Here is a 26,809-nt window from a genome sequence, read left to right as displayed (position 1 = left end):
CAGCGTGGCCCCTCTCCCTGAGTCTTGTTAGGCCCTGGGGACCCCAACCCCCAGAGCCATTACTAAAAATTAAGGGGATGTCTTCAGGTCCGCTATCCAAGCCCTGACAGGCCCTGGGTACCACATCTCCCAGGGCCCTCTTTTATTTTATAATTAAAGGTGAGGGGGGGAGCTTGCGTGGACCCTTCCCCAAGCCTCGGTAGGTCCTGGGGACTCCATCACCCATGGCCATTAATTTTATTAAAATAGGAGGGGGGCCACATGGTCACCCCTCTCCAAGCCTTCTTAGGACCTGGGGGCTCCATCCCAATTACTAAAAATTAAGAGGAGGGGGTTGTGTGGCCCTCCTCCCTGAGCATTTATCGCAACGGGTACCCCATCCCGTGGGTCCGGACTTCTTAAAGGTGGGTGTCCTGGTGCCTTCCCAGGGCACCCACCATATACTAATTGGTCCCGCTGGCTCAGCCAGCTACCTGCATGCAGCGAGAGCTGGCATTGCTCCTCCCAGGAGGGAAAAGCTACTAATGCTGCTTCCTCCGGGCAGGAGCAATATTTTAATCTGTTTTCCTGCCCGCGTAAGTGCAGGCAGAGAAACAGCAAAAGTCTGCTCCTAAGCGGCAGGAGCAGAGTTCGTGTTTTCTCCCAATTGGCAGGAGTTTTGAAAATGCTCCTGCCAAGCGGAAACAAACAAAGGTTTCACTGCCCATGCCGGTGCAGGCAAAGAAACCGCTTTGTCCTGAGGTGGGCTTCCCAGAACAAAGCATGTGAGCCGGCCCCAGCAGGTAAGAGCAGGGAAGGGCACTGCCCTAAAACTCGTTCCGCTGGGTGTGGATCGGCACCCCCCCCCCCCCCCCCCCCCCCCACCTTGCCACCCCACTGAATCAATTACACCAGTGTAAATCAGTGTCTGGGAAACCTTACATAAGACAGACTGGGGATAAAATCATAACACTCTAACCTATACCATGCAGTTTTCATTCAGCTCCTTGATGACAGTTAATTGCTCACTGTTCTACATTAGGATTTTAACTTATAAACTGCAAGTAACAATAGGATGTCTCTGACAAAAGCAGTAACCTACTGACTTACTTATATTATATGCTCTTTGTGATGTGCATTGTACACATTCTTTGCAGCAAGCATATTAACCCTCTGTGCTACCTTATGATGAATCAAAAACTTCCACTTGACAAAGATCGGATCTCTCTCTCCAGAAAGAAGAACAATTGTTACTTACCTGTAAACAGGTGGTTCTCCAGTATTGGTGTCTTTCGTAGATTCACATGCTTGAATATTCCCCGTCATTCCCCGTCATCGAAGTGTGAGTCCCACGGTAATAAAATGAATCCCAATAAAGTATGTATATAAAAACATATCACATAAATTGCAACACCAGAAATACTTATAAGTACCTAGTTAGCATAACCACATAGAAATACATGGAGAAAAGGAAAACGTGTATAACATATCCATGTCATTATGTTAGTCCAAACTACGGCCAATCAGGCGCAAGCATCCATCCAGAAACTTCTCCTCAGAGGCTCAGGCCCTTAGATGTTTGTAGCACAGGAGTGACAAAAGAGTCTAGGAGGAGAAGAGAGCCTCTGAGGGGAGGCGGGTGGGTCGCATGTGAATCTATGAAAGACACCAATACTGGAGAACCACCTGTTTACAGGTAAGTAACAATTGTTCTTCTCCAGTATTAGGGTGTATTTCATAGATTCACATGCTTGAATAGAATAGTGAGCAGTAATATCTGGCTGTAAGAGCAAAATCAGCAATGCATAGGTATGAAAAATGCAAAGATAACATAACATAGCCAGGTAGCGATGATAAAAGATAACAATAATAACAATATCATCACATAAACCATATAGGTGGAGGGAAGAAAGCAGAGGCTCACCTTAGTTAAAAAGATTGCGAAGCACCGCTTGGCTCACTGCCGTATAGGCTTCGTTGATCGTTTCAACGTAGTAATATCTCGTGAAAGTGTGCCTGCTGGACCACGTAGCTGCTCAGCATATTTGGTGAATCGGTGCTCCAGCAAACAGGGCAGTAGAGGAGGACATCGCCCTGGTGGAATGAGCTCTCACTGATGATTAAAGTGGCTTGCCAACTTTTTGATGACAGAAGGAAATTGCTGAAGAAATCCAACAAGCAATAGTTGTCTTGGTAACAGAACGCCCCTTGCGCATGCGTCCGTAAGCAACGAACAGCTGATCAGATTTGCGAAAGGGTGCCGTCCTGTCGATGTAAAATTTCAGGCATCGTTTAACGTCCAGTGAATGCAAATGTTGCGCCGCTGGAGACTGAGGATTAGGAAAGAAAGTCTTTAAGAAAACAGGTTCATTGAGGTGAAAGTCCGTGGACACCTTAGGCATGAAAGCCGGGTTGGTGCGAAGCACAACACAGTCCGATTTAAATTGGATGAAAGGAGGTTTAACGGTAAAGGCGTGAATATCACTGATGCGACGTGAAGATGTTAAAGCAATAAGAAGAGCCACCTTCCAAGTCAAAAACTTTAAATCCGCTTTGTAGATATGCTCGAATGGCGCCTTCATCAATTGCGCCAAAACAATATTGAGATGCCAAGTAGGAGCTGGACGACGAATGGGCGGGAACTTCTTGAACAGTCCCTTGAAAAATTGATGAATGATTCTGGAGGAACAGAGAGAGAAGGAGCCATCCTGCTGGAAGCGAGAGATTGCCGCCAAGAAAACCTTCAAAGTGGAGTGGCAGTAACTTAGATGGAGTGGAATGAACGGGGTGGATGTTGGCAGCTGCGCACCAGTGACAGAATCTTTTCCACTTTAGCTTGTAGGTTTTTATCGTGGACGGAGCCCTGGCATTGGCAAGAATGTCCCTGCATGCTGGCGAAATGTTCAATTGGGCAAATTCAAGGTGCTCAAGTTCCAGGCCGCAAATTTGAGAGAGGAGGGGTCCGGATGACAGATCTGACCCTGGTCCACTGTGAGGAGATCCGCTCGAGGATGAAGGAGAATGGGTTTGCACTGTGAGAGAAGCAGCAGTTCCAAGAACCACGCTTGGCGAGGCCATCTGGGAGCGATCAGGAGAATGTGGCACGGCTGTCTCCTCATCTTCCATAACACTTGAGGAACTAGTGGAATCTGTGGAAAAGCGTAGGCTAATAATAGCTCGCACCAGTCCATCAAAAGGGCATTCCCGGACGATTCTGGATGGGGAAGCCAGCTTGCAAAGGAAGGGCATTTCCGGTTCACAGGGCTCGCAAAGAGATCCATGTGCGGATGACCCCAACGCCGAAAGAGGAAGTCTAGAGTCGGCTGATGCAGCTCCCACTCGTGAGTCGAGGATGCGGACCTGCTGAGGGAATCCGCCAGGATGTTGGAGACGCCTGGTAGGTGAACTGCTGTCAGGGTAATGTGGTGCCGAAGTGCCCAATCCCAAATACTCTGTGCCAGATGAGACAGGAGAGGAGATTTGGTGCAGCCCTGCTTGTTCACATAGTGCATACTGGTGGTATTGTCGGTTTGGATGAGCACAGATTCTCCTTGAATCAGAAGATGGAATGATTTGAGCGCCAGGAAGACAGCCATTAACTCCAGCCTGTTGATGTGCCAGGAGCGTTGAGACAGAGTCCACTTGCCCTTTACGGACAGCCCTTGAAGGTGTGCGCCCCATCCTTCCAAGGAGGCGTCATTCGTCAGAATGAGATCCGGAGCGGTGGTGAGGAAAGGAGTCCTGGCGGCAACGTTGGGCGGTTGCGCCTACCACTGGAGAGCCGACCTCATCCGGGCGGTCACTAGGACCAGATCGTTGAAAGAGCCGGTGACCTGACGCCACAGTCTGTCCAATTCTTCCTGAATGGGGCGACTCTTGAGCCTGCAATTCGAGATCAGAGAAATGCAGGAGGACGCCATCCCCAGAAATGACTTCAATAGATGAACTGAAACGGACTCTTTTGAACAGATAACAGCCACCAAGTGTAGAATTCGTAGCTGACGCTCGTGCGATACGAATGCCTTGGCTAGTGATGTATCCAGAGTGGCGCCTAGAAACGTTCTGCAAGGAGCTGGGTCGACCTGAGACTTCTCGGTGTTGATGGAAAGACTGAGGGAGCGAAATAAGGTCTGACAGAGTCGAGAGTCCTGGGACAGCTGTCTGCGAGATTGCGACTTGATAAGACAATCGTCCAGATATGGACAAATTTGCACTCCTTGTAGACGGTGGTAAGCCACCACTGAAGCCAAGATCTTTGTGAAGACACGAGGCGCGGAGCACAGGCAGAAAGAAAGCACTCTGAACTGAAAGTCTCTCCGCGCAAAAACTTCCAGTGCCGTGGAAGAATTGGCACGTGAAAATAAGCGTCCTGGAGGTCGATGGTAGTCATGAAGTTGTCCTTGGAGAGAAGACGTAGGATCTCCACGAGCGTGAGCGTGAGCATGCGGAAGGATTGGCACTTTAGATATTTGTTCAGTGCCCGTAAATCGAGGATTGGACGCCAGTCGTCTGTCTTTTTGAGGATAAGGAAATATCAGGAATAGAATCCCACCCCTTTTTGAGACTTGGGAACCACTTTGATGGCACCTTTTTGGATCATGATGCGAATGTGTTGGAAAAGTTCTTTGAGGTGCGCTGGAGGTGGATCAGCTGGAGGAGTGTGAGGAGGAATCTTGACGAACTCCAGGGCATGGCTCCTTGATACAATGTCCAGCACCCAACGGTCCGAGGTGACTGAGGACCATTGAGAAAAGAACAGGGAGATTCGACCTCCAACTCCAACTTTGAGTGGGGAAAGCAAGTCATTGTCTATAGGAAGACTTTCCTCCGTACGGTCTGAAAGACTGCTGGTGAGAGGACTGTTGCGACTGTGAGGAGTACCGCTGATTTTCTTGACCGTAGGAACGGTACTGATTGGCTCCGCCACGAAAAGAGGAAGAGGTGGTGCTGCATCCGCACACACCACGAAAAGGCTGTTTGCGGAACTGTAAAGTGCCTAAGGAACAAGCTGTTTCTGTATCCTTTTTTATCGTCTGCAATGCTTCATCGACGTGCTGACCGAAGAGCGATTCGCAGTCATACGGCATGTCCAGGATTTTTGCCTGAACCTCCTGGCGGAAAGAGGTAGAACGAAGCCAGCCCTGACGCCGCAGAACAGCTGCCCCTGCGAGCTGACGGAAGCCAGTGCAGGCGATATCCACTGAGCAGTCAATGATCTCTTCTGACGCTCTCTCCCCCTCCTGAAGAATTTTTAGAGCCTCTGCTCTGGAGGACTCAGGAATGGGAGCAACAAAGGCAGACATGTCAGACCACATCTGGCGGTCGTAGCGTCCTAGTATGGCCAGAGAATTTGCAGCCCTAACAGTAGTGGAAGCCATAGTAGAACATTTTCACCCAATGGCATCAAGGCGATCAGGAGGAGACGTAATTGGAGAAGAGTGGTTTCTGGAACGGCGATGGGCAGCCTGTGTGACCACGGAATCTGGTTTAGGCTGCGCAACCAGGCAAGCTGGAGAACCATGGCGCCCCTTATACTTCTCCGAATGAGGTAACTGTGCCGGGATGGAATTCGGCGTTTGCATCAACTTGACACCCTCGTTCCAAATAAAATCGATGATGGGGATTGTCCGGACCTGTTTGAAAGGTCGACGCTCTAGCACACACAATTAAGGGAGGCAACCGATCCTGTAGGTATGAATATTTAAGCATTTCCAGGAAAGGCCAAGAAAGATTTTACCTTGATGTGTGACCTTTATGACAAAAAATAGTGTCTGTTTTCCTGTCTCTCTCTCTCTTTTTCTTTTTCCTGTTGTTAGGTGCATTTAATCCAGATTTGTGGCAATCAATTTGTTTCTTTGTTTTACAAAACCTGTGTTTTGGATCAAAAAGTCTGTTAGATATATGTAATTTGAAGTGTACACATATTCAAATTTGAAGTATATGTTTTTATGATTATGCATTTTTAAGATTGATTTGTGTAATATTGATGACCTTGTTTTTAATCAAAAAAATAAAAGATTTATTTTAATTAGTCATCCTGAAATCTATGGTGTGAATATGAGATGTTTGTTCTAATACATGGGAAACATTTATTGTGAGTGGCGACAGTAGTTTTGTTTACCAAGGGATCTTTTTCTTGTACTTAATAGGGGTGGGGGACAGTTTTGTTACTGGGCGGCAGTTTTGCAGTAGTGCTGAAATATCGGCCCCCAGTATCAAAAGCAGCAGTGCTTCACACTTGCGACCCCCATCCCCTACAAAACGGACAGGGCAGCTTTGAGTTCCCAGTCTGGTGCTGTTGGAAGCCTTCCACTTGGAACGTACCATCGCTCAGACAATACTTCGGCCAAGGAAGCTGCAACAGTGCGTGCTGTGCCGCTGTCGTATGTTCCATACAATATTTACTCTTTTTTCTTTTGGACTTATTTTCACACATGGGACTTTCAATACCAGACCACACATTCTTTCAACAATGTGCATTTCAAATAGGTTCCACGATTTCCACAGTGCAGCACAGCTGTCATTCTTTATCAAACAGGCCTGATGAAACAAGGACAGTCCTTTTCCTTGCTTCAGAGGTCCCTTGATGGGAGTGCAGTAACGTTTCAAGGACCAGACGTCGCCTTGCCTGCTTGAGCTGAAAGATTCAACCCATTGTGCAGGAGGGAAAGCTAGAAGGAAAAGCAACTGGGTCATTGGGAATGGTATGTTTTATCGTTAATGCTCTGCACTATATTCTTCCAAGGTAAGACATGGTCATTTACCAAATCTAACAGTTTAATACGAATTAAACATTAAATGGACTAACAGTATGTCCCGTACTGGGTTGTACAGTGGAATTCTAATATAAATCATTCAATGCTCTACTCGATTAAATTATTTTACATTGTCAAGTTAGATATAGAAGATAGAAACTTTTTTTATTGTATTTGTTAACTGTTTATTGAACAAACAATTACAACACCTTTCTTCCTTTTTATAGGTTTGGTAGTGACAGCAGCTGGTAACCACTGTACGAAAACATACAATTCTGTACTTAAATAACTATAATACTGCAGATAAATATATTAGCTCTTTTTTATATACATGAAAACATTTTTGTTGTATTTGTAGATCATTTTCGGGTCCTCTTTTTTAGACGGGGTATAACATATACGTTTTATTCACCAGTTAACTAAATACTTGAAAGAAAAACTGACCAGAAATGCACAACACTGTTCAAACTGCCAAGAAGTCAATAGCCAAGGTCCTTAGCAGCATCAACAAGAGCAGGGTGCTATTCAACACTGAAATGTGGACGCAGACTTGTAAAACCCCCTATAAAAACTCAAAGGACCTGAATACAAGTACAGGTGCTATTTACCACAGCTGGTAAATAACCTGGGGTTTATTTATCAGGTGCAATAAATAGCACCTATTACAAGTTATTTGGGGAATAATATGCTTAAGACACCAACATACGCATGGTACAGAAAATACCGCACATATTTCCCTTGTTCTATTACGCCAGGTTCGACCTGCCAAAATGTAAAGAATGTTGGGTTATTTAACACATCTGACAATTATTGGATGCGTTAAATAAAACCAAACGTATAACTCCGTCCTGGGCGTAAACAGGGGCTTATGTACGGGACAGTATTAAATGCCCAACTTGAATTCAGGACCATAGTACTAACATATAAACCCTCCAACGACCTCATGTTCATCCCAGGGCTCCTCTCAGCTCTTCCAGTTCCAAGGAATGCAGAGGTCCCCATCCTGCAGCACAGAGTAAAAGCGGGACACACAGAGGTGCATGCCCTGCAGGTGAGGCAAGGACTCCTTCAGAAGCCTGCTACAACAGTCTATCATCTGTGTGTTGGAGACCCCTGTTTCCTTGTGGAGTCTTCGCAGTGAGAATTTCTCAATGCACAAATTGTTCAACTCTCGCTCCATCACCTTCAGCCTAAAACATAAAAAGTAACATTATCAGTACTTTACCTAGGTGAACACAATAAAGTACAATAGCGCAATGTTTTTTTTATCCTCAGATGAGAAAATAAAGTTGAGAAGGTTTTTAAACAGTCATGCTTTCTGTTAACTACAGTCCAGCCTTGTTTATAAGAATGACTCTCTATTGTTAAACATTTCAGGGGATTACTAAAGTGGCAATTATCATGATCCACACATCACACGTGAACTCAGAAAGGCCTATGAACCTTTACACTGGGGATACATGCATAGAGCCAAGACAGGACAACGCATCTCTGACTCTTGTGCAGTTGACAGGAGTACCCACAGAGGCTGCCCTCATGTACCTTTACTATTTGCCATCCAGCAGCTCAATTATGACTCCTGGGAGCGCGTGGGGAGTGCCACTATACAGGGCTACACTCTCAGTATCAATATATGACATCATTATCCTTTTGTACAGGGGACATACCAGACCTCTCAGATATCATGCAAACGTCAGATAATTTTGCACGACTCCCTTTGTGTAAACTGGACAGAATCCGGTGTTTTCCCTCTGGACGCTGCGGGCCAGTTACCGTGGCAGTGGGTTTTGGATGGTAGACTCTCATGGGTGCAAATTGGCTTAGAAAGGGTTTTTTTCTAAAAAGGGCGCACTGCTTAGGGATTTGCACAATAGTATCAGTTAACTCTCTGTTGGATGTGAGGTGCAACAAAAAGGGGTGAGGGGAAAGCCCTAGAACCCCTCCAGGGAGTGTCGACCGAGGCCGGCATTGCGTACGAAAGAAGCTAGAATACCCCTGCACACTCTAGAAAATGTATACAGTCATGTTAGTGTTGACATTAGAAAGCAAGGACAAAGCCTATCAGCTGGACATGAATAATTGATGTCTCTTTGAATCATCGTTGGTAAGTGGTGTCTTTAATGTTCGTAACAAGAAAACCAGCCGACACATGTTTCGTCGCGTGTGGGACAATCTTCCCGTGGCTCCTCAGGGCTATTGAGGCTGTAGAGAAGTAGTGGAAGTCGCTCTGTCTGTGATAATTCCGACCCGACTGGGCCCTGGACTCGTAGATGGATGTGGAGAAGTCGGTATGTAAAACTGTGGGACACTCTCGGATGCGTCGAGTAGTTGCTGTATTATCAAACTGTGGAAAAACGTGTAGTCCGTTCGGCCATAGAGAGCGATAGTAGAAAGGTCCTGAGATAACCATATAGATTTAAGCTCGAAAACTGGAGGTGCGGGTGTGCACGATGTAGCGTAATGGGCTAATATTTTCGGAATACTGCGTGAAAATCCTATTTCTATCCAACATCGTTTTCTGTGTGGCCGAACGGACTACACGTTTTTCTCAAACTTGATAATACAGCAACTACTCAACGCATCCGAGAGTGTCCCACAGTTTTACACACAATTTCGGCACGATTTACATACCGACTTCTCCACATCCACCTACGAGTCCAGGGCCCTGTCGGGTCGGAATTATCACCGATAGAGCGACTTCCACTACTTCTCTACAGCGTCAATAGCCCTGAGGAGTCGCGGGAAGATTGTCCCACACGTGACAAAACACCTGTCAGCTGGTTTTCTTGTTACCAACATTAAAGACACTACTTGCCAACGAATGATTCAAAGAGACATCAATTATTCATGTCCAGCTGATAGGCTTTGTCCTTGCTTTCTAATGTCAACACTAACATGACTGTATATATTTTCTAGAGTGTGCAGGGGTATTCTAGCGACTCTCATGGGTGGCTGTAGCGCTTCGATACTTCACAGTGAACGTCTACCCCTTTGCAAATGACTTACGAGATGGCACCCTAGGAAGGGCAGTCCACTCACTTTGCTGTGATGTGGACTTTACTGCCACTTGCGGTTGTGAGTCATGAAGCGCTTATAGATGGAAGTGCTTCCAGGGCTTCTATAATATTTTACCAACATTCATATTGTCCTCCCCGTTCCTTCTGCAATTAATAAACCTTTATTTAGTTCATTAAAATCATAAAAGGGGTAAATTTTACCAACACACAACAGCAAACACTTCCTGAAATTCTGATTGTAATTTGTGCATTTTTAAAGGACCAATGTAATCCGCCTAAGAAAGGCAGACCTACACAATCAGATAAGATAAGAATAGTGTGAGAACCAGAGAGGGTGGCATGGTTGAAAACTTCAAGAATACAAGATCGCATGGCAGGTAGCAACAAGCAGGCAGGCCTGAACCTCCTAAAATGGAACATTCGGGGACAGGGGAACCCGCGAAAGAAACAACACCTCCTACACTCCCTAGATAGACACAACATACATATAGCCCTTTTGCAGGAAATGCACACGGCCCTGGCGACTGCTCCCACATTTGCTTCACGATGGGTAATGCTTCCTCCTATTTCTCCTTCAGGAGAGGAACAGCCATCCTTGCATAGGAACAGGCCCCCTATGTAGCGGAGGGGGCCATAAACGACCCACAAGGGAGGTATAACATAATTTGGGGAAGACTGGTCTCCCACTCAATTACATTAATTCATTGCTATGGACCCAACACGGATGATGAGAGGCTGTTCACTACTTTGTGGGGGCTGGGCGCCGGTATTGGTTCCTCCTACATTATCTGGGACGGGGACTTCAACCTCACTCTACAACCAACCTTTGATCGTTCTCATACCCAGGCACAGCACTACACAAGGCCTCATCGCCAATTACAGTCAATCATGGAGGAGCATTGCCTGCTTGATGTCTGGCGCTAGGCTCATTGGACGCATAGGGGGGGGTTATGTGCTACTCCACAGCTCACTCCAGCTGGTCCAGACTGGACTTCTGGTTGGTATCCAGGGGAATTGGATCACTCCCACTCAACATCTAGCCAGAACGTACTCGGACCACTCTCCGGTTTGTCGGAGGCTGTGCCCACCGGGAAACCTTGCCACCCACATGTCCTGGAGGCTCCCTACACAGTAGCTATTGGACACCCCCTTTAGATCAGAACTGGGGCAGGACCTTAGGAATTCCTCAAACATAATATAGATGTTTTGCCTGCCTTGGCGAAGGTCTGGGAGACCCTGAAGGTTACTATACGGGACATAAGTATTGCTAAATAGGGGGGGTATCTTAAAAGACATCAGAAACACCTTGAGGGACCTGGAGAGGAAATTAGGGATTTAGAAGCTGAATTAGCTGCTACTGGGGCACAGAAGGCATGCGCTGGTATCAGGGAAACACTTAGAGCCGGGGTCTCCAACCGGTCGATCGCGAGCTACCTGTAGCTCGCAGAGACCCCGGGAGTAGCTCGCCTAGTCCTTCGCTCAGATTGGAGCAAATCTGTGGATGGGGCGGGCGAAGAGGATGACGTGACGCAATGACGCTCCTCTCCTGGAGCTGCAGACTCCTCTCGTGAGAGTCTGACGTCATTGTGTACTCAAACCGCACTGGCATCGCACTGTCTGCCATTGTGCGATGGGTGCCGGTGCGGAGCAGGAAGAGACGTGACTTCACCGCCTTAAGCAGCAAGGAGACGGCCAGGAGACGAGCCTTCCACTGCAGGTAAGCAGCGCTTATTTACTTCTGGGTTGGGGTGGGATCACTTGTCTCGGTTGCTTAGTGCAAGTTATTTCAACTTGGGGGTATTCTAATTTTCTGGTTACACCCTCGCTCAATGGGGCCTTCGAGGCGCCCTCGTCTCTAGTTTCCATTTACCGATCACCCCCCTCTCTCAACTCCCGCAACTCCCAAACAAGTCAGTGTTCCCACGTCTGTACCGGAGCCATCTCCCGCATGCTCTCGACACTTGCCTCCCTCCCCTGATCCCTCCGTCGCCCCATCCACCCTCTCTTTGCTCCCAGCAGCAGCATGCCATGACCCCAGCTGCCCCCGCAGATGCCACCAGAACACCGAAAACTGCTCTGACTCACTCGCGCGTTCCCGGTCCTGCAGAAAGAGGTGACTCTCCCTACCCTCTCCTCACCCCCACCCGAGCTTTCTTATCACTTTTTAACTATGAAAGATGTGTGACTGCAATACTGACTCAGAGGCTCAATATGATCAGTGCATTATCCCGCACATCCTGCTTTCCTCCTCACAGAGGTGTGTGGGAATTCACAACAATCATAAATAAAATAATTAAAAGGGCAGTGATGGAGGTGGGCATTTAAAACCTGTGGCCACTGAGGTCACGCTGCCCAATCAATCATAACGTGCAAAGATCAGATAAAAAATCATCTGAAATTAGGAGGGTCGAAATTGTAACATACAGCCACTAAAATACTGAGTATGTGCAAAGACACGTGTATGCACAGACTGCCTATGTTTTACCGACAAACCACACACTTTACATATTGTGCACCTGCTTCTTGTGAAGCCTCTGGCTGGAGTTTGGTGGCACATGTAAAGTGACTCGGGAATGAAGGCACACCAGAAATACTTGGAATAGGTCAAATTGTTGCTTGTGTTTCCTGTTGGATGAGCTGCCGCCTCTGGCACATAACCGGGAATAATTAAATCACGACAGCAGTTCCTTTCTCCTCCCCGCGCCTCTATTAATGATTTAATACTAAACATCTACAAAATACGCTGGCCAATTGGAATTTGAGTTTAATGGTTCTTTAATCCTGTGATTGGGCATGTTTGAGACAATTTCAAATATTGTCAAATGAAGCAAAGGAGCTGCAGAGTAATGGATTGGTGAGGCCAGGGTGACACGGTCAGAGCGAATCGTATTGCCGCGATTCCATCTCAATGACAATGTTACATCTGGGCCAGGATTTCCATTTGATGATCTGATGTTTTGTCATTAAAGCGCCTCGACTGCTCCTCAGTACGTGCTACTCTTCCCACCGTCTAACCCGCCCAAAAACAAGGCGAGCACTTGGGGCCTTCAGATGAAAATCCAAGATTAAAGTGGGTCTCTACAGCAGATGCATTCGCCCACTGAGCTATCTCTCCAGAATTCTAACATGCCACATATAAGTTCCACAGAGATTTGTGCACCAGGTGCATGAATTGACTGAGCTTTAGGGCAGATTTTGCTTTCATCTATATTGCTCCTGCTAATGAGAAGGGTGAAACGAAAACGTTTCAACAGCAACAGAATATACTTTATTTACATAATAAACGTTAGGTGATGGTGCACTGGGTTCTGAAAAACAGAATCTTTGTGGGTGTAGGGAAGCAGGTAATACAGTGTATTTACCCACCTAATTACTCACGCGCACTCTGTACCCGGAAACAGTGAGAACATTCCTTTGAACATATATGTACCCACCACAAAGTGAAGATTAAAAAAACATTAGGGAAACAGGTTTAAAGACGATAATAAGACCTTTAAATAAGGTTCTTTTTCACCTGTATGAAAAGCCTCACTTCTTTCCTTTTTCCTTCATTATGTAAGAAATGTTGTCTATTAACAGTATCACTTGAAAATAAAAATAGGCACAACCATGGTGTACACAAAGAACATAATTGTGAACATGAATGGTCCTAAAATAGATGCATTTTTTTTAACTAAGTCTCATGAGGAACATAGCTATTCAACCTATTTTATGGAACATTTCAAGTCAAGGGAACAATTGCATTGCTCTTAACAAGATAATGAGTATGGGGGCGTGTCTTGAAAGCCAATCATGGCTGTTTGTATTCTGAGGGGTCTCCGCGTCATGGGCACCACTGCACTTAGTCACCGTTGTGCGGGGTTCCTTCTACCTCAACGGCTGTATCTTTGTCAGAAGCAATAAGGGTAGTACAAGAACAATGCAATGTGTACTGCAGGCCTGTATTACAAACACAATAAAATGTAGCTGGAGAGAAGAATCTTGAGCACGTTTCCAAATGATTATTTGCAGCATTAGAATAAATCAGTTCCACATTGAAGGTAAGATCGCTTTTCATGTATGTTTGTTAATTGAACCGCATTGCAAGGATTATTTCAATGACAACTAATACTGGAAGGTCTTAATTTTGGACCTATTAATTGAAATGTCACAAATCCAAAGTCATTCCTTTTGGTGTTCTAGGGAAATCTTAAATCAGGCCTGTCTTGTGTATTTTGTTCAAACCACAGTATGGGCTCTGATGAAATTAGGCTTAAAGTCAATGAAACTGGGCGTGGGGCGTCTCTCGGAAAAATGCGCGAGTTGATTCGGGTTCAGTAGCTCACGACGATTTTCACTGGCCAGAAGTAGCTCTGACTACACAAAAGGTTGGAGACCCCTGACTTAGAGTATCAAAATACAACTGAACGTGAGGGTCTACGTCGACGTAAATATAACAGAGCTAGGAAATATGGAGAAGGGGAGAGGCCATGGAAAGCGCTAGCAGAGATGAGTAAACCCCATTTATTCCAATTTTATCATGGAGATCCGAAGTGCAGACGGGACCTCCCACAAAAACACTGAGGAGATACTGCAAGCTTTTTTGGTGCATTACTCCTCGCTTTACACAACGCGGAGATCTGGCACCTTAGACATAAATCCTTATTTAGAAACAGTAGAGCTGGGATGGCTGAGTGACAACCAACGTGAATTTCTCACAGCTGGCTTTGAGGATGACGAAATAAGAGTCGCCATTATGCAACTGGGGTCGAGCAAGGCTTCTGGGCCTGACGGGCTGCTGGCAGAATTTTATAAAACATACATAGACACACTAGCTCCATTTCTGAAACAACTATACGAGGAGGCACTACAGCTTGTAACTCTCCTGCATACCATGAAAGAGGCCTTCATTATATCTCTTCCAAAGCCAGGCAAGCCCGCAGATAACGCAGACTCCTAAAGGCCCTTGTCTTTAATAAATTGCGATGTAAAAATATTGGCTAAATTATTGCCAAACCGCCTCAGCCTGCTGATGGACGGGCTTGTACGGCCAGACCTCGCGGAATTCATCCCGAGGAGGGCCACCTCATATAATCTAAGCACCCTGTTCTCAATTATACAATACACAGACCCAGAGCTCAACACAGTGGCGGTCTTCCTTGACGTCACCAAGGCTGTTAACTCTCTAGAGTGGGACTATTTGCTGTCTGTTTTGCAGCGTATGGGCTTTCCCTCAAGATTCTGCACATGGGTATGGTTATTATATCACAAACCTATGGCAAAACTGCTTATTAATTAAGCGCTCTCCCCTTTGTTTGATACAACCTGAGGCACCAGGCAGGGCTGCCCATTGTCCCGCTCCTATTTACCCTTGCAGTGGAGCCGTGGGAGGCCATTCTCTGGCAACACCACCGGGAATGTGCATTGAGATATCCTACCAGACAAATGTTGGTGTCACTTTATACGGATGACATTACGCTGTATGTCAGGGACCACCAGGAAAATCTCAATGGGGTGCTACGGAGGGTTATCATATTCAGAGATTACTCAGGCGTCCCAATAAATTGGGAGAAATCTCATATCTTCCCTCTCACCTCTAATACCCCGCCCTGTCACTCGGATTATCCACTCTGCTGGAATGCATCGGAGTTGAAATATTCGGACATAGTTGTCACTCAAAACAGAGAGGAACTACTGAGAGCGAATTATGGCAAGGTGTGAGACTGCATAACCAACTCCATTACCTCATGGATTGCTATGTCCCTCTCCATGGGAGGACGCATAGCGCTCATGAAAATGATAACTCTACAGCGACTGCTGTACCCATTTATAAACATCCCCTACAACCCCGGGTGCCAATTTTTCAGGACCCTGATCCAGAACTTTACTACCTGTATGCACAAGCACACTATGTGCTGTACTGCTTCACCCTCCACCATTTATGCCACATCTTGCAGTGGAGCAGGGGTACATGTCTCTCACGTCACTGACTGGATTCGTTGGGGTAGACTGGAAGAGGGCGGTGGTAGGGATTCCACTGTGGCCTGCTCGAAAGAAGTGTAGAAGTGCAGTGCACAGAGATTGAGGGCTCCTATGATGTACTCCCATACATTACCATTAGACTATCATAGCAATCCCCTGTAACCCACAAGGGAATCTGCCACCGCATGCTGTGCCGTTATGCTATATGCACATGGGGGGATCTGTATCTCAATGGTAAATTCTGTGACAGAGGACAGTTCTTTTGGGGGCGCGAACCCTCTCCGATGGAGCTGTTCCTGTACATTAGGCTGAGGCAGGATGATGCAGCATCCACCCCTGCTTTCCCGAAGGAGCCGCCAACTTTAGCTCCATTGCACGTTATGCTTAAGGCTGCTAGCCTTTCGCATGCGGTGGTGCGACTGTACCGAAGTGCGCTCGCTACATGGGAGCAGCCCCAGGACAGAATTTCGAAAGAAGGGGACCCCTACTATTGGTGGACTCACTAAATGTAGGGAATATTAAGAACTATATTTGTAACGTACCTAATAGTGAGCTGATTAAATATGCCAAAAACGACCTAGGAAACTAGTCTGATACGTGACTGATTCTAATCATACATAAACAAAGATCATAACTATAGTGATTATGTAAAAATATATTTTTGTTTTATTTTGATCATTTTCTTGTGTTCTGATACATATTTCATATTTATCTATTCATATTCATTTAGAATGACAAACATATGTGAATATAACAATAGTGTAAAAAAACAACTAATCAATAGTGAAACATGAATGGAAAAAGCTAATAACAGACAAAACAGGAAAACCAAATATTCAAATGACATTGATGGTACGCAGGGCTATTGGAGTAAGCAAAGCGGTGGATGGAATCTCTACGCGCGTTTCGGCATTTGCCTTCTTCAGGAGTCCGTCATTTGCAATAGGACATATACATAACAAAGAAAAGGTGGGCGTGAATCTCTTCTATAATTGATATTCTGGTTAGCTAGTGCAACTAATAGATATTTGTTTTACGCTGCTCTGTAGGGTTATGACGAATACCCTTGTGGAGATAAATTTATCTTTTATGTCTGCGCATAATCAGCAAGACACCGACGAATCTGATCCAGTAAGTACGATAGTAAAACGCTTAGCAAATAGTGGATGTTTCTTATTGTTGTTAAATCTTGTAAATCTGCAACACTCTCAGTAAGATGTTCACTCAACCTGATATAATGGCATGGATGTCTGTATCCAGCTGAGGAGGCACAGAAGGTCGCCACACGAGCCTAACGATTGTACCCTTATTTATAAAACTGCAATGTATTCAGTAATTAGGTCCTTCACGAAAGGCGCGTTAGGACGAAATAATGATGGTCGGCTGTTGCACTTAGTTTGTAACATATGCCAAAACTCGGGCGGGGTTCTCAAAAACGTAACTCCTCATTGTCGCGCTAGATGGAGCCAGCTCGTAGCATTTGTAGAATAAACAGATAGGTTGTTCTTAGCGAATGCGCATGATAGGCGATTCGTGCCGGATTGCGTTTGGGGTTCTGGGAAGCGTCCCTTCTCGTGTTGGTGTTGGGTGAAAACAGCTAAGTGTTTTGCCCTGTTTAAATAGTCAGCCCCAGGACAGGCCACAGGAAAACTGGGAGGCAGAACTAGGCTTCTCGCTGGAAGATGCACAGTGGGCATACTGCGGTCAGTAGACTGGAAAGATAACCGCGAGCAGCAGGTTACAGATCATTCATTATAAATATCTGCATTGGATGTATTATACCCCAGCACAAATGTGTAGGTACGGCCTGAGACCCACAGATCGCTGTGAAAGATGTGGTGCAGAGGGAGAGGATTTCCTCCATCTGGCCTGGTCTTGTAGACTATTTCTCAACTATTGGGAGGAGGTTAGGAAAGCTATATCCCAAATGGTGGGAACGCATATAAGCCTTACCCCACTCAACGCATTGCTTGGCTACACGTATTACATAGAGGCATCTGTCAGAAGATTGTTGGCCCTAGGTTTGTTACTAGCCAAGCAAAGGTTTGCGTTTAGATGGGGGCCAGAGAAGGGCCCCTCAATGCAAAGAATGGATGCATGATCTGGTATATTGTTAGGAACAATTAATCACATACTCAGAACAATTGCCACTTAGCTCCAGACCTCAAGACATATGGGAGCCGCTAAAGATATACTTAATGCACACCCCACAAGTAGGAGGCACTGTAGGGGCCCCATATGCATCACATCAGGCCAATGCTACCTATCTCCCATTGGGACACTTCTGATAGGACGATGAGAACTCTCAATTCAGTTGTTATGTTACCTGGATGTAAAACGCCATATTACATTGCAATGGTTGTGAAGAAAACAGTCTGGTTAAAATTGTTTATTGGTGCTCTTACACTATGACAAGGGTATTTGCCTGCAACACTGAGAAGACAATACTGTGGAATTGCTGTGTGTATGTTAACCGAAACTTCAATAAAAAGAATTATAAAAAAAACAATGTAATCTGCTTAAAGGTAGTTGCAAAACATTATAAAACAATAAATAACTGTACAATAAAGGTTAAAATCTCACAATACATCACAATTACACAATTCAATGCACCTTAAGATAACTGTGTGAAAGCCTTGTATAAAATGATTAAGACTCTATAACACCCTCTAAAATGAATTCATTAAGATATAAACCATTTGCTATTTAAGTTCACTACTGAAAAATAGTAGTCCGATTTATATTAAATTAATGTAGGTAAAATCCGTCCTACTTTGCAGTTACCGATTTGATTATGTGTTGCATAAATTTGATTAGAGTATATGACAGGAAGGCTGGTCACACCTCCAGGGTGAGCAGCTTGATCTGTACACCTAAAGTTAAATTATGTCTTCTTAGGAGAGCAGAATAGTGGGCTCTCTGTAGAAAAGATGACCTAAACCACTGGATCTGGTCACCTCAGGGGTGCACTAGCTGCAGGGACTAGCTGCCCATTGCCTACTAGCTCCCACAAAACCAACTCTCCTAAATCTAGGATTTAAGGCACCCCCTCACACCAAAACCTCAGTTCTGAACCATCTACTTCAAAGAAGGAACAAGAGGAGACTTGTGCCACTGACAACAGGACTTTGCCCAACAGCACAAAGCAAAAGAGGAACATTGTGCCTCTGAGGCAACAGACTTGGAACTGAGTGAACGACCCTTGTCCTTGGCTAAAACTAAACCCTACTGAAGTGAGGGACCCTTGTGATATCCAGAAGCACCCTCAGACTGCCCTGGATTGGTTGGACCAGTCCCTTGCAAAGTGCAGGTAAAACAACGCTCTGCTATTAAAGAATCGCTGGCAATCAGGCCCTCTGAAGGATCGCCCAAAAGTAAATAGTGAAGTGCATTCTGGTGATTGTAGCCTGTTTTTCACCATAGTTACATGCTGCTATCGCACTTCCCTGGACCACAAGACCTTGAAGTTCCTTTTCGTTACTTTTACCGCTACCATGGCTTGTTGGTTACCAGTCAGGTAACTGACCCCTTAACTCGACGGAACATTTTAAGAGGTCTCTTCAAAACACTTGCAACTGATGTGAGCAATGACCTTGCTCTTGTGTATTTGCATCCCCTTTCTGATGGTGGTGTCCCTATGGCAAAAGCAGCTTGGGCGTGACTCCTGTTTAAAGATCACGGACAGCCGTGGCAACCACTGCACCTGAACACCAAGGGCCCGCTAAAATTGAACTGACTTTGGGCCCTGGTCCAGGGACCCCCCTCCCCAAGACTTCTACCCTGCAAGAGTACAATGGAACTTGAGTCTTGTCAATTACTTACGAACCCTTATGGTACTGTAAAATAATTAACACATGTTCCTCTAGTAATGCCTGAGCAGTAATGCCACACTACCATGACAGAGCTAAGTATTATTGTTGTTAATCCAGCGATAATCTTTGCGGAATTGTGATATTACATAATCAGGGTAATAACCCAAACCACATAATATTCTACTTTTCTACTCTGGCATTCTCGGAAAAGCCAAGAAGCCATATACCAGTGATGGCAGGTACTTTGCACTATAACCATAACTAAAGGTTTTAAAGATGGTTTATTGACAATCATAAACGTATCTGCTTTAGAGTTAAATAGTCAAAATGCTGTCCAGGTGAGCCTTTGTCATCAATTAGACTCCTAATTATTGGTACAACCTTTATCTTGCTGCAAACTGATCCCCGATAGCCCACCGGATTATCCTGTAGTGACTCCTGTTGAACACTAGTACAGCACACTTGCTAGAGTTCAAGCTTAGATCATTAAAAACATTGTAAGGGTTTAGAGCACTGAGGGTTTTTGGAGTCCTGTTCGAGTGTGATCCAAAATCACTGTGTCATCTGCATACAACAGAGACTGCAGTTGCAGTGAGGCTAATTTAGGTGCGCAATTCCCGGCTTCTGGCAGATCTGATATATAAAGATTGAAGAGCAGTGGGGCCAGCATGCTCCCTGTTTAAGCCCTCTGTCAGTTTTGATCTTATTTGAAGTATGCCTGTTATCGGTCAATTTCATTGCACCCAGGTATTTCAGTATCAAGACTATGGCTCTCAAAAGCGCTGTCGCAATACGATAATCTATGAAGCAGGCGAACAAACTGGTTTGTTTTTACCTTTTCAGACTCCTGTATAACCAGCGAGAGGCTGGGACTTTTATCTACAGTGCTGCTTGCTCCCCTGAAAACAGTTTGTGAATGAGAGATTAGGTTAGTAATTCAACCCAGGATTTTAATTCTTTTAAAAGTATTTTAGCATAGAATTTAGCCTCTTCATCAAGCAGGGCAAGTATCCTATAATTTCCAGGAATGTTGGGATCACCCTTCTATAGATCAGGTGTAAGATGGGCCCCTTCCATGAGTTAGGAACGCACTGGATTTCGGAAGCATAGGATGCTAAATTTGTTAAAACTGGGAACCCATTAGTCAAGTTGTATTTACACAAACTAGTTGGCAGGCCATTGTGACCCACAGCACTGTTCGATTTGGAGCCCTTGATTATCTGTCTTAACACTTTAGCCTTCACAGGGGAAGGGGCATGAGTTGGTTTGATGGGCAAAGGAATTAAACATCTCTGATCAGCATATATTGCCTCTATGTGGGGAGCCAGAGTACCATTGGCCGTTGCCCAGTGGAGATGTCCTATGCAGCTATAGAGGAGTCTGGTTCTGGTACACCCCCTCAGCCGTTACCTACCCAGGCGGACATCGGACATTGTTTGTAATGATTCTTCACTGTTTGGGCTGTCTTTCACTTTGACTACTTTGTTCCCCCTGAAGTACTTTCACCTTACTGGTCTGCCTGACTATCTACATTCCTTTCCACTGTTTACCTTTCCCCCTCTACCTTCCATTCCCCATAAGACGTCTATCTTGGCTATGCAACAACCTAATAACTTTTGTTATTGTATTATCTCATGTTTTTCTCCTATGTCTTTACTTGTAATGGTACTTGTAACTGATGTAACTTTTGAAATCCTGTAACTCACTGATCCTCATGTAAAGCGCTCCGATGCCACCGGGTCTAGCCAGGGCTATATAAAACTCTGCAAATAAATAAATAAATAAATAAATAAAATGTCCATACTGGTTCGGAGATGGTGATGCCATGCTTTAGAGAGGGATGGAAACCAACTCTGTTTATAAATACCCAGAACTCCCTTATTGAACCTGTTCTACTAATTTCCGCAATCTTTACCCACTGTGATTTTTGTAAACCCTCTTTGTCTCCCATATCTTTTGCTTACATTCTTTGCATAATGTTTACTGCATAATGTTTATTAGTCGGATTCGTAGCTAGTACCTCAGCTTATTTTGCTACCTTTTTAGTTGTCTAAGATCATGAATGAACCACACATTCTGGGTTGTGACTCCTTGGGTGAAGCAGCATCTACGTCTTGGGTTATGTGAGAAAGTGTGCATAAACGTGTTTGCCAAATGAGACCAAATTTGTGATAAGCTTTAACAGAGAAAAGTTGGGTCACGATCATCTGTAGGTGGTCTTGAGTGGTATTATTCCCAAACCCTATGTCTCACTTAGTGTTTATGACAGGGGCCCAGCTGATTCGCCTCAGAAGTTGTGAGTCAGAAGGAGTCCAACTGTCTGGTGAATTGAATGCCGTGTCAGACAATATATTCAAAATAATAATAAAAATAATGCAAAGAGAAAGATCAGCTGCTTGGTGAGTTGATATGGGCTTGCGGCATTGTTGGATAGGCTTCTCCACTCTAAGATTACCAGTAGAAGCAGGGAGTCTTTGTCTTCCTGATTTTGAGTGCTACTACTTGGCAACACAGCTGCGACACGTCCCCAGTAGGCTAGATGACCGTAATTTAGCTGATGCAGACCTTCCTCAAGATGGCTTCATTGATGACTCCTTACACTGTCTGAAGTTCCTATGAAGTGTCTTTTGATTCCTCCTCCGACCTTGCTCTGTTCAGCCATGTCCCATTTGAAACAAAGTTGTAGGACTGCAAAACCTCAACTCCATGTGCACCAGCAATTCCACTTCTTGGCATCCCCACACAGACAGGATGATTACCTACGCATCAGATCTATTCATGGGCCGAACTGGGACTCAACAGACTTGGTAATTTATTCAGTAAAACTGAATTAATTGATTTTCTGACTTTAATGTCTGGCTATAACATCTGACCAGGACAATTCTTCAAATACAGGCACATTAAAAACATACTACAGGATTTATTTCACGTTCAGTCCTCTGAACCCTCCACAAATGAAGTGCTACAAGTGTTGTATACTATGGGTGTTAGAAATAAACGAATTTGTTGGTTACATAAAGCTTATGTACAACACTGTGGGCCAGATGTAGGATGGCAAATACTGGTCGGTAATGGACGATTTCGGCCGTTGCCGACCGGTATTTGCTGTTTGACATGTAGGGGACCTTATAGTTACAGAATCGGTATATTTACCGATTCGGTAAATTTACTAATTCTGTAAAATACCGAATCGGTAAATACAGATATAGGTGGCACTTTAAACAGTGCCACAGGCCCTTACCGATTCGTTATTTACCACCAAATAGTATTTGGTGGTAAATAACGAATACCTGTGTACATGCACATCTGTGCATGTACACATGTGGCACACAGACATGCCCTAAGGACATGTATGTGTGTCACATGGCACACAAGCCTGAATCAGGGGTGCAACAGGGTGTCAAAGTGACACCCTGTCCCCCTTGCAAAATCGGTAATTTTACCGAATCGGTATTTACCCATTCGGTAATTGACATTGATTCCTATGGGCCTCAAGGCCCATAGCAATCAATAGCAATTACCGAATCAGTAAATACCGATTCGGTAATTACCAAATCATACAGATTCGGTAAAAAATACTGATTTTTTACCTACATCTGAATTACCGAATCTAGAATACCGAATCGGTAAAATTCGGTATTCTCTAGTCAGTAAATCAGATTTACCTACATCGGGCCCTAGATCTGTAACGGTCTACCCTGCACATCTCTTGGGAGACTGATCTTGTAAGACTCTGGCATGACTCATAGTGGACACAATCAGAGAACAAGACTACTGCCTAGATCTGGTAAATATACGGGCTCATTTAGAGTCCCAAACTTTAAGAAGTTAGTCCGAAGCTCACTAGAACAAAATTATTTTAACATCAAAAGGCCCCAGCGATATTAGAAAAAAGATTTCATTTTTTATTGTATTTTTCAAATTTTCAGTTCAAATATCACATTGAAAAAATCATTGTATATCCATAATAAATAATCGCAACATTCAAACAACGTCCCACACATCCCTTCCAACAATCATGCTAAAACACACATACATCAACAAGTTTCATTCATCCTTCTCAAAACACAATCAAATTGCCAACTGATGTAGATGACTGTATGTGTGTTTTAGCATGATTGTTGGAAGGGATGTGTGGGACGTTGTTTGAATGTTGTGATTATTTATTATGGATATACAATGATTTTTTCAACCTGATATTTGAACTGAAAATTTGAAAACTAAAATAAAAATGAAATCTTTTTTCTAAGACCGCTGTGGCCTTTTGATGTTAAAATAATTTTGTTCTAGTGAGCTTCGGACTAACTTCATAAAGTTTGGGACTCTGTATGAGCCCGTATATTTACCAGATCTAGGCAGTAGTCTTGTTCTCTGATTGTGTCTTTGATTCCCCTACCCTCCTGCCTAGTATCAGTTGTTTAAGTGGTTATGACGCATAGTGGAAGAAGATATAGAAATATCTGCAAAAGTGATCCTGCATCGCAGGGTTTAAATATATATTCAAATTAATATACTAAATAGGGTATATTTGACAACTAAGTATATTAGCAGAATTTAGGCTGGTCCTGATTCAAGGTATCCTCAGCTCTAGATGATGATCTTTCATACATGTTATAGTCCTGCAAATTCTCTTTTTGCATACAGGTCACAAGTGTTAGAAACACTTTCTAGCACAACCAGACGAGAGCTATGCTAGTCTTTAGGGACCACTATACTGGGCCTCTCTCCTTGTCTGAAGCTGAGAAAAGAAAGCTTCTAAGAATGTACAGACCATGAATTGCTTCTGGCCAGACAAGTATAGCTATTGTTTGGAAAAGTACATTTCCCACTTCAGTAGAGAGATGAAATAAGTTCTGCTTCTATGCTCAGGTCAAAGAGTGCGCACATGCTTAGAGTATCTCACAGACATTGGATATCCTTTTGGAGGAGTTAAAATCCCAGAGTAAAGCTGACGATCGTCCTTCTTAGATTTCGCTTCCTGCTGATTCACAAATTAGGTTTCTGTTGATGGCATAAAGCTTGATATTTTCGTTTGTACAGCGGTTTATTGACTAAACGTGTTATAATGCTTTAACTATTAAATGATGGTACAAGATATAAATGATTTCAGAACAGTATGAAGGGATTCCAGAATATTCTTAGGTATTTGGGGATTTATTTGTTTTACTGACCGGCCTGTCGGAAAGGGGTGGGACAGTGGGAGTTATTGTTATATTTAAATTAGAACACTGATCTTAAGCACAGCTTGGTTCCAATGTTAATGTATTCAGTAATATAGCTACTTCTGCTGACTTTGCCCTCTGTTATCTTGCAACATTAATTGTGCTAATAAGAAAGACTTAACAAAAATAGTATGATACACACAATAAAGAACATTAGGGGCAGATTATTAGTATTTAATAGGACAAAGGTACTTCTGTAAAACAGTATCTTTACATCATACTTGAGGGGGTTCTTTATATAAGAAAATCACAACAGTGGTCTGCTTTTGAAGCATAAGGGGAATTTGCAGAACAGCATTGTTGATACTGACATTGATGTGCTGAAATGTGTATTGCAACATGAAAGTTGCTATTGATAATCACAAAGGCACCATATTTAATGGATTTCTGACCATGGTACGGATAGTGCTCCACATGCACAAAGTGCAATGGAACTTTACTTATATAGCATTACAAAGGGACTAGTAGTGTATGATGTATATACTGGGGAAAAGTTGATACTGGTATGGCTCACTGAAATTCTGGGCACACAAGGATATCAAACGTGAATTACATACTGGTGGCACACTGGCAAGATGGCAATGGAACTTTATTTAGATTGAAAATCATGGCAATGACTCCTTTAATGCTTGGGGGATGTGGGAATTAAATACTTTTACTTACTAAAGGAAATGTTGCTAACACATGAATGAAGACAAAGTTCCTAACATGCTTTCGGAATACTGGCATTATGGCAGTAGGGCAGTGCAGATTGGGGTTATGTAGATGCTTGTATGACACTGGAGCTTTATATACTGTAGCAAAGAAGAACCCAAAATATATTATTTTTTTGAGCTTGTTATAGCACCAACTAGATCCAAGGGCATTAGAGTGTTTTAGAAGAATTACATAAAGATTGAATACAAGAGCTATAACCATAGGATTCGGCTTTACAAGAATTACATGTGCACCGTTTACATTGTTTACAGTAGGCATAGCAAAGAGTTATACAATATAGGGAGAGAAAAGTCATACAAAATAGGCCATGAAGTATGAAAACAGCGCTTGTTTACAGGGTAAGGATAAAGGAGGAGAGAACATATTAGTACACTATATGGCGGTGGTGGGGTATCCAGAGGAGGGGTTGAGATAGAGTTCAGAGTGATCAGTGAGTTTGTTTAACAGGGTACATGGTAGGTCAGGCAGGGTAGTTTAGGTGGATTAGTTTAGGAATGTATTGAGGAGAGACAGTTTAAAGTTTTTCATGAAGTGAAGGTAGGATTGATTGTAACACTGTTCTTTAGGAAGGGCATTCCAAACTCGTAGGGCATTACCAGGGAAGGATTGAGTGAGGGACTTGGTTTTCTTGAATTTGGGAGGGATGAGGAGTAAGTTTGTTAGCGAGGTAGGTGCGATTACCAGATTAGAGAATTTTTATGTGTAATCCAGGCTGTTTTGAATACATTCTCGCTTCCATTGGTAGTCAGTTGAGTTTCTGGAGAGTGAGAGTCTGGCTGCTGCATTGAGTGTGGACTTCATTGGCAGAAGCTGGGTTTTTAGAATGCAATGATTGTTGCGTTGCCGTAGTCCAGCTTGGACAGGACAAGGGAATGGATTAGTCTTCAAGTCATCAGAGGGGATAAAAGGTTTGATTTCTTTGATGTGTTTTAGGGTATAGATGGCACTTTTTGCAGCGGTGTAGTGATGTTCTTTCATATTCAGGCTTATGTCAAGTGTAATTACGAGTGATGTGACGGAGTTCGATGTAGAAAGTTTGCAGTTTAGTGCTGTTAGTCTGTCAAGCCAGTGGTGGAAGGTCTGGGGATTGTTTTTAGGCTGGAAGAGAAGTTTGGTTTTGTTGGGGTTTACTTTTAGGTGGTTGTTGTTGAGTCAGGTGAGAATCAGGGAGAGAGTGTTGTTGAGATGTTGGATGTCTTTGAGTGAAGCAATTTTTTTTTTTAATTGTTTTTATTGAACATAATTAACAGTTACAACAAACAAGACTATCATGCCATGGACATCTGCAATACAGTTTCGGTGAATCTGTGTTCCAGCAGTACAGAATCATGCAGGAGTTTCAAAAC

The 26,809-nt window shown here is 44.0% G+C and overlaps 1 protein-coding gene across 5 annotated transcripts in view; it reads right to left on the bottom strand.

Annotated features, from left to right (window-relative positions):
• Positions 1–6,916: 6,916 nt before the first annotated feature.
• Positions 6,917–26,809, bottom strand: part of TCAIM (T cell activation inhibitor, mitochondrial) — a 495,335-nt gene continuing 475,442 nt past the window's right edge. For all 5 annotated transcript variants that reach the window (XM_086942093.1, XM_086942094.1, XM_086942097.1 and 2 more), the window contains one exon: positions 6,917–7,924. In XM_086942093.1, coding sequence (XP_086798219.1) covers positions 7,699–7,924 — 226 coding nt within the window. In that variant the 3' untranslated portion in view covers positions 6,917–7,698. The remainder of the gene's footprint in view (positions 7,925–26,809) is intronic.

The sequence above is a fragment of the Lissotriton vulgaris genome, chromosome 10 (assembly GCF_964263255.1).
Source record: "Lissotriton vulgaris chromosome 10, aLisVul1.2, whole genome shotgun sequence".
NCBI lineage: Eukaryota > Metazoa > Chordata > Amphibia > Caudata > Salamandridae > Lissotriton > Lissotriton vulgaris.
Note: the sequence above shows the minus strand (reverse complement) of the source record. Positions and strands in the feature narration are given on the sequence as shown.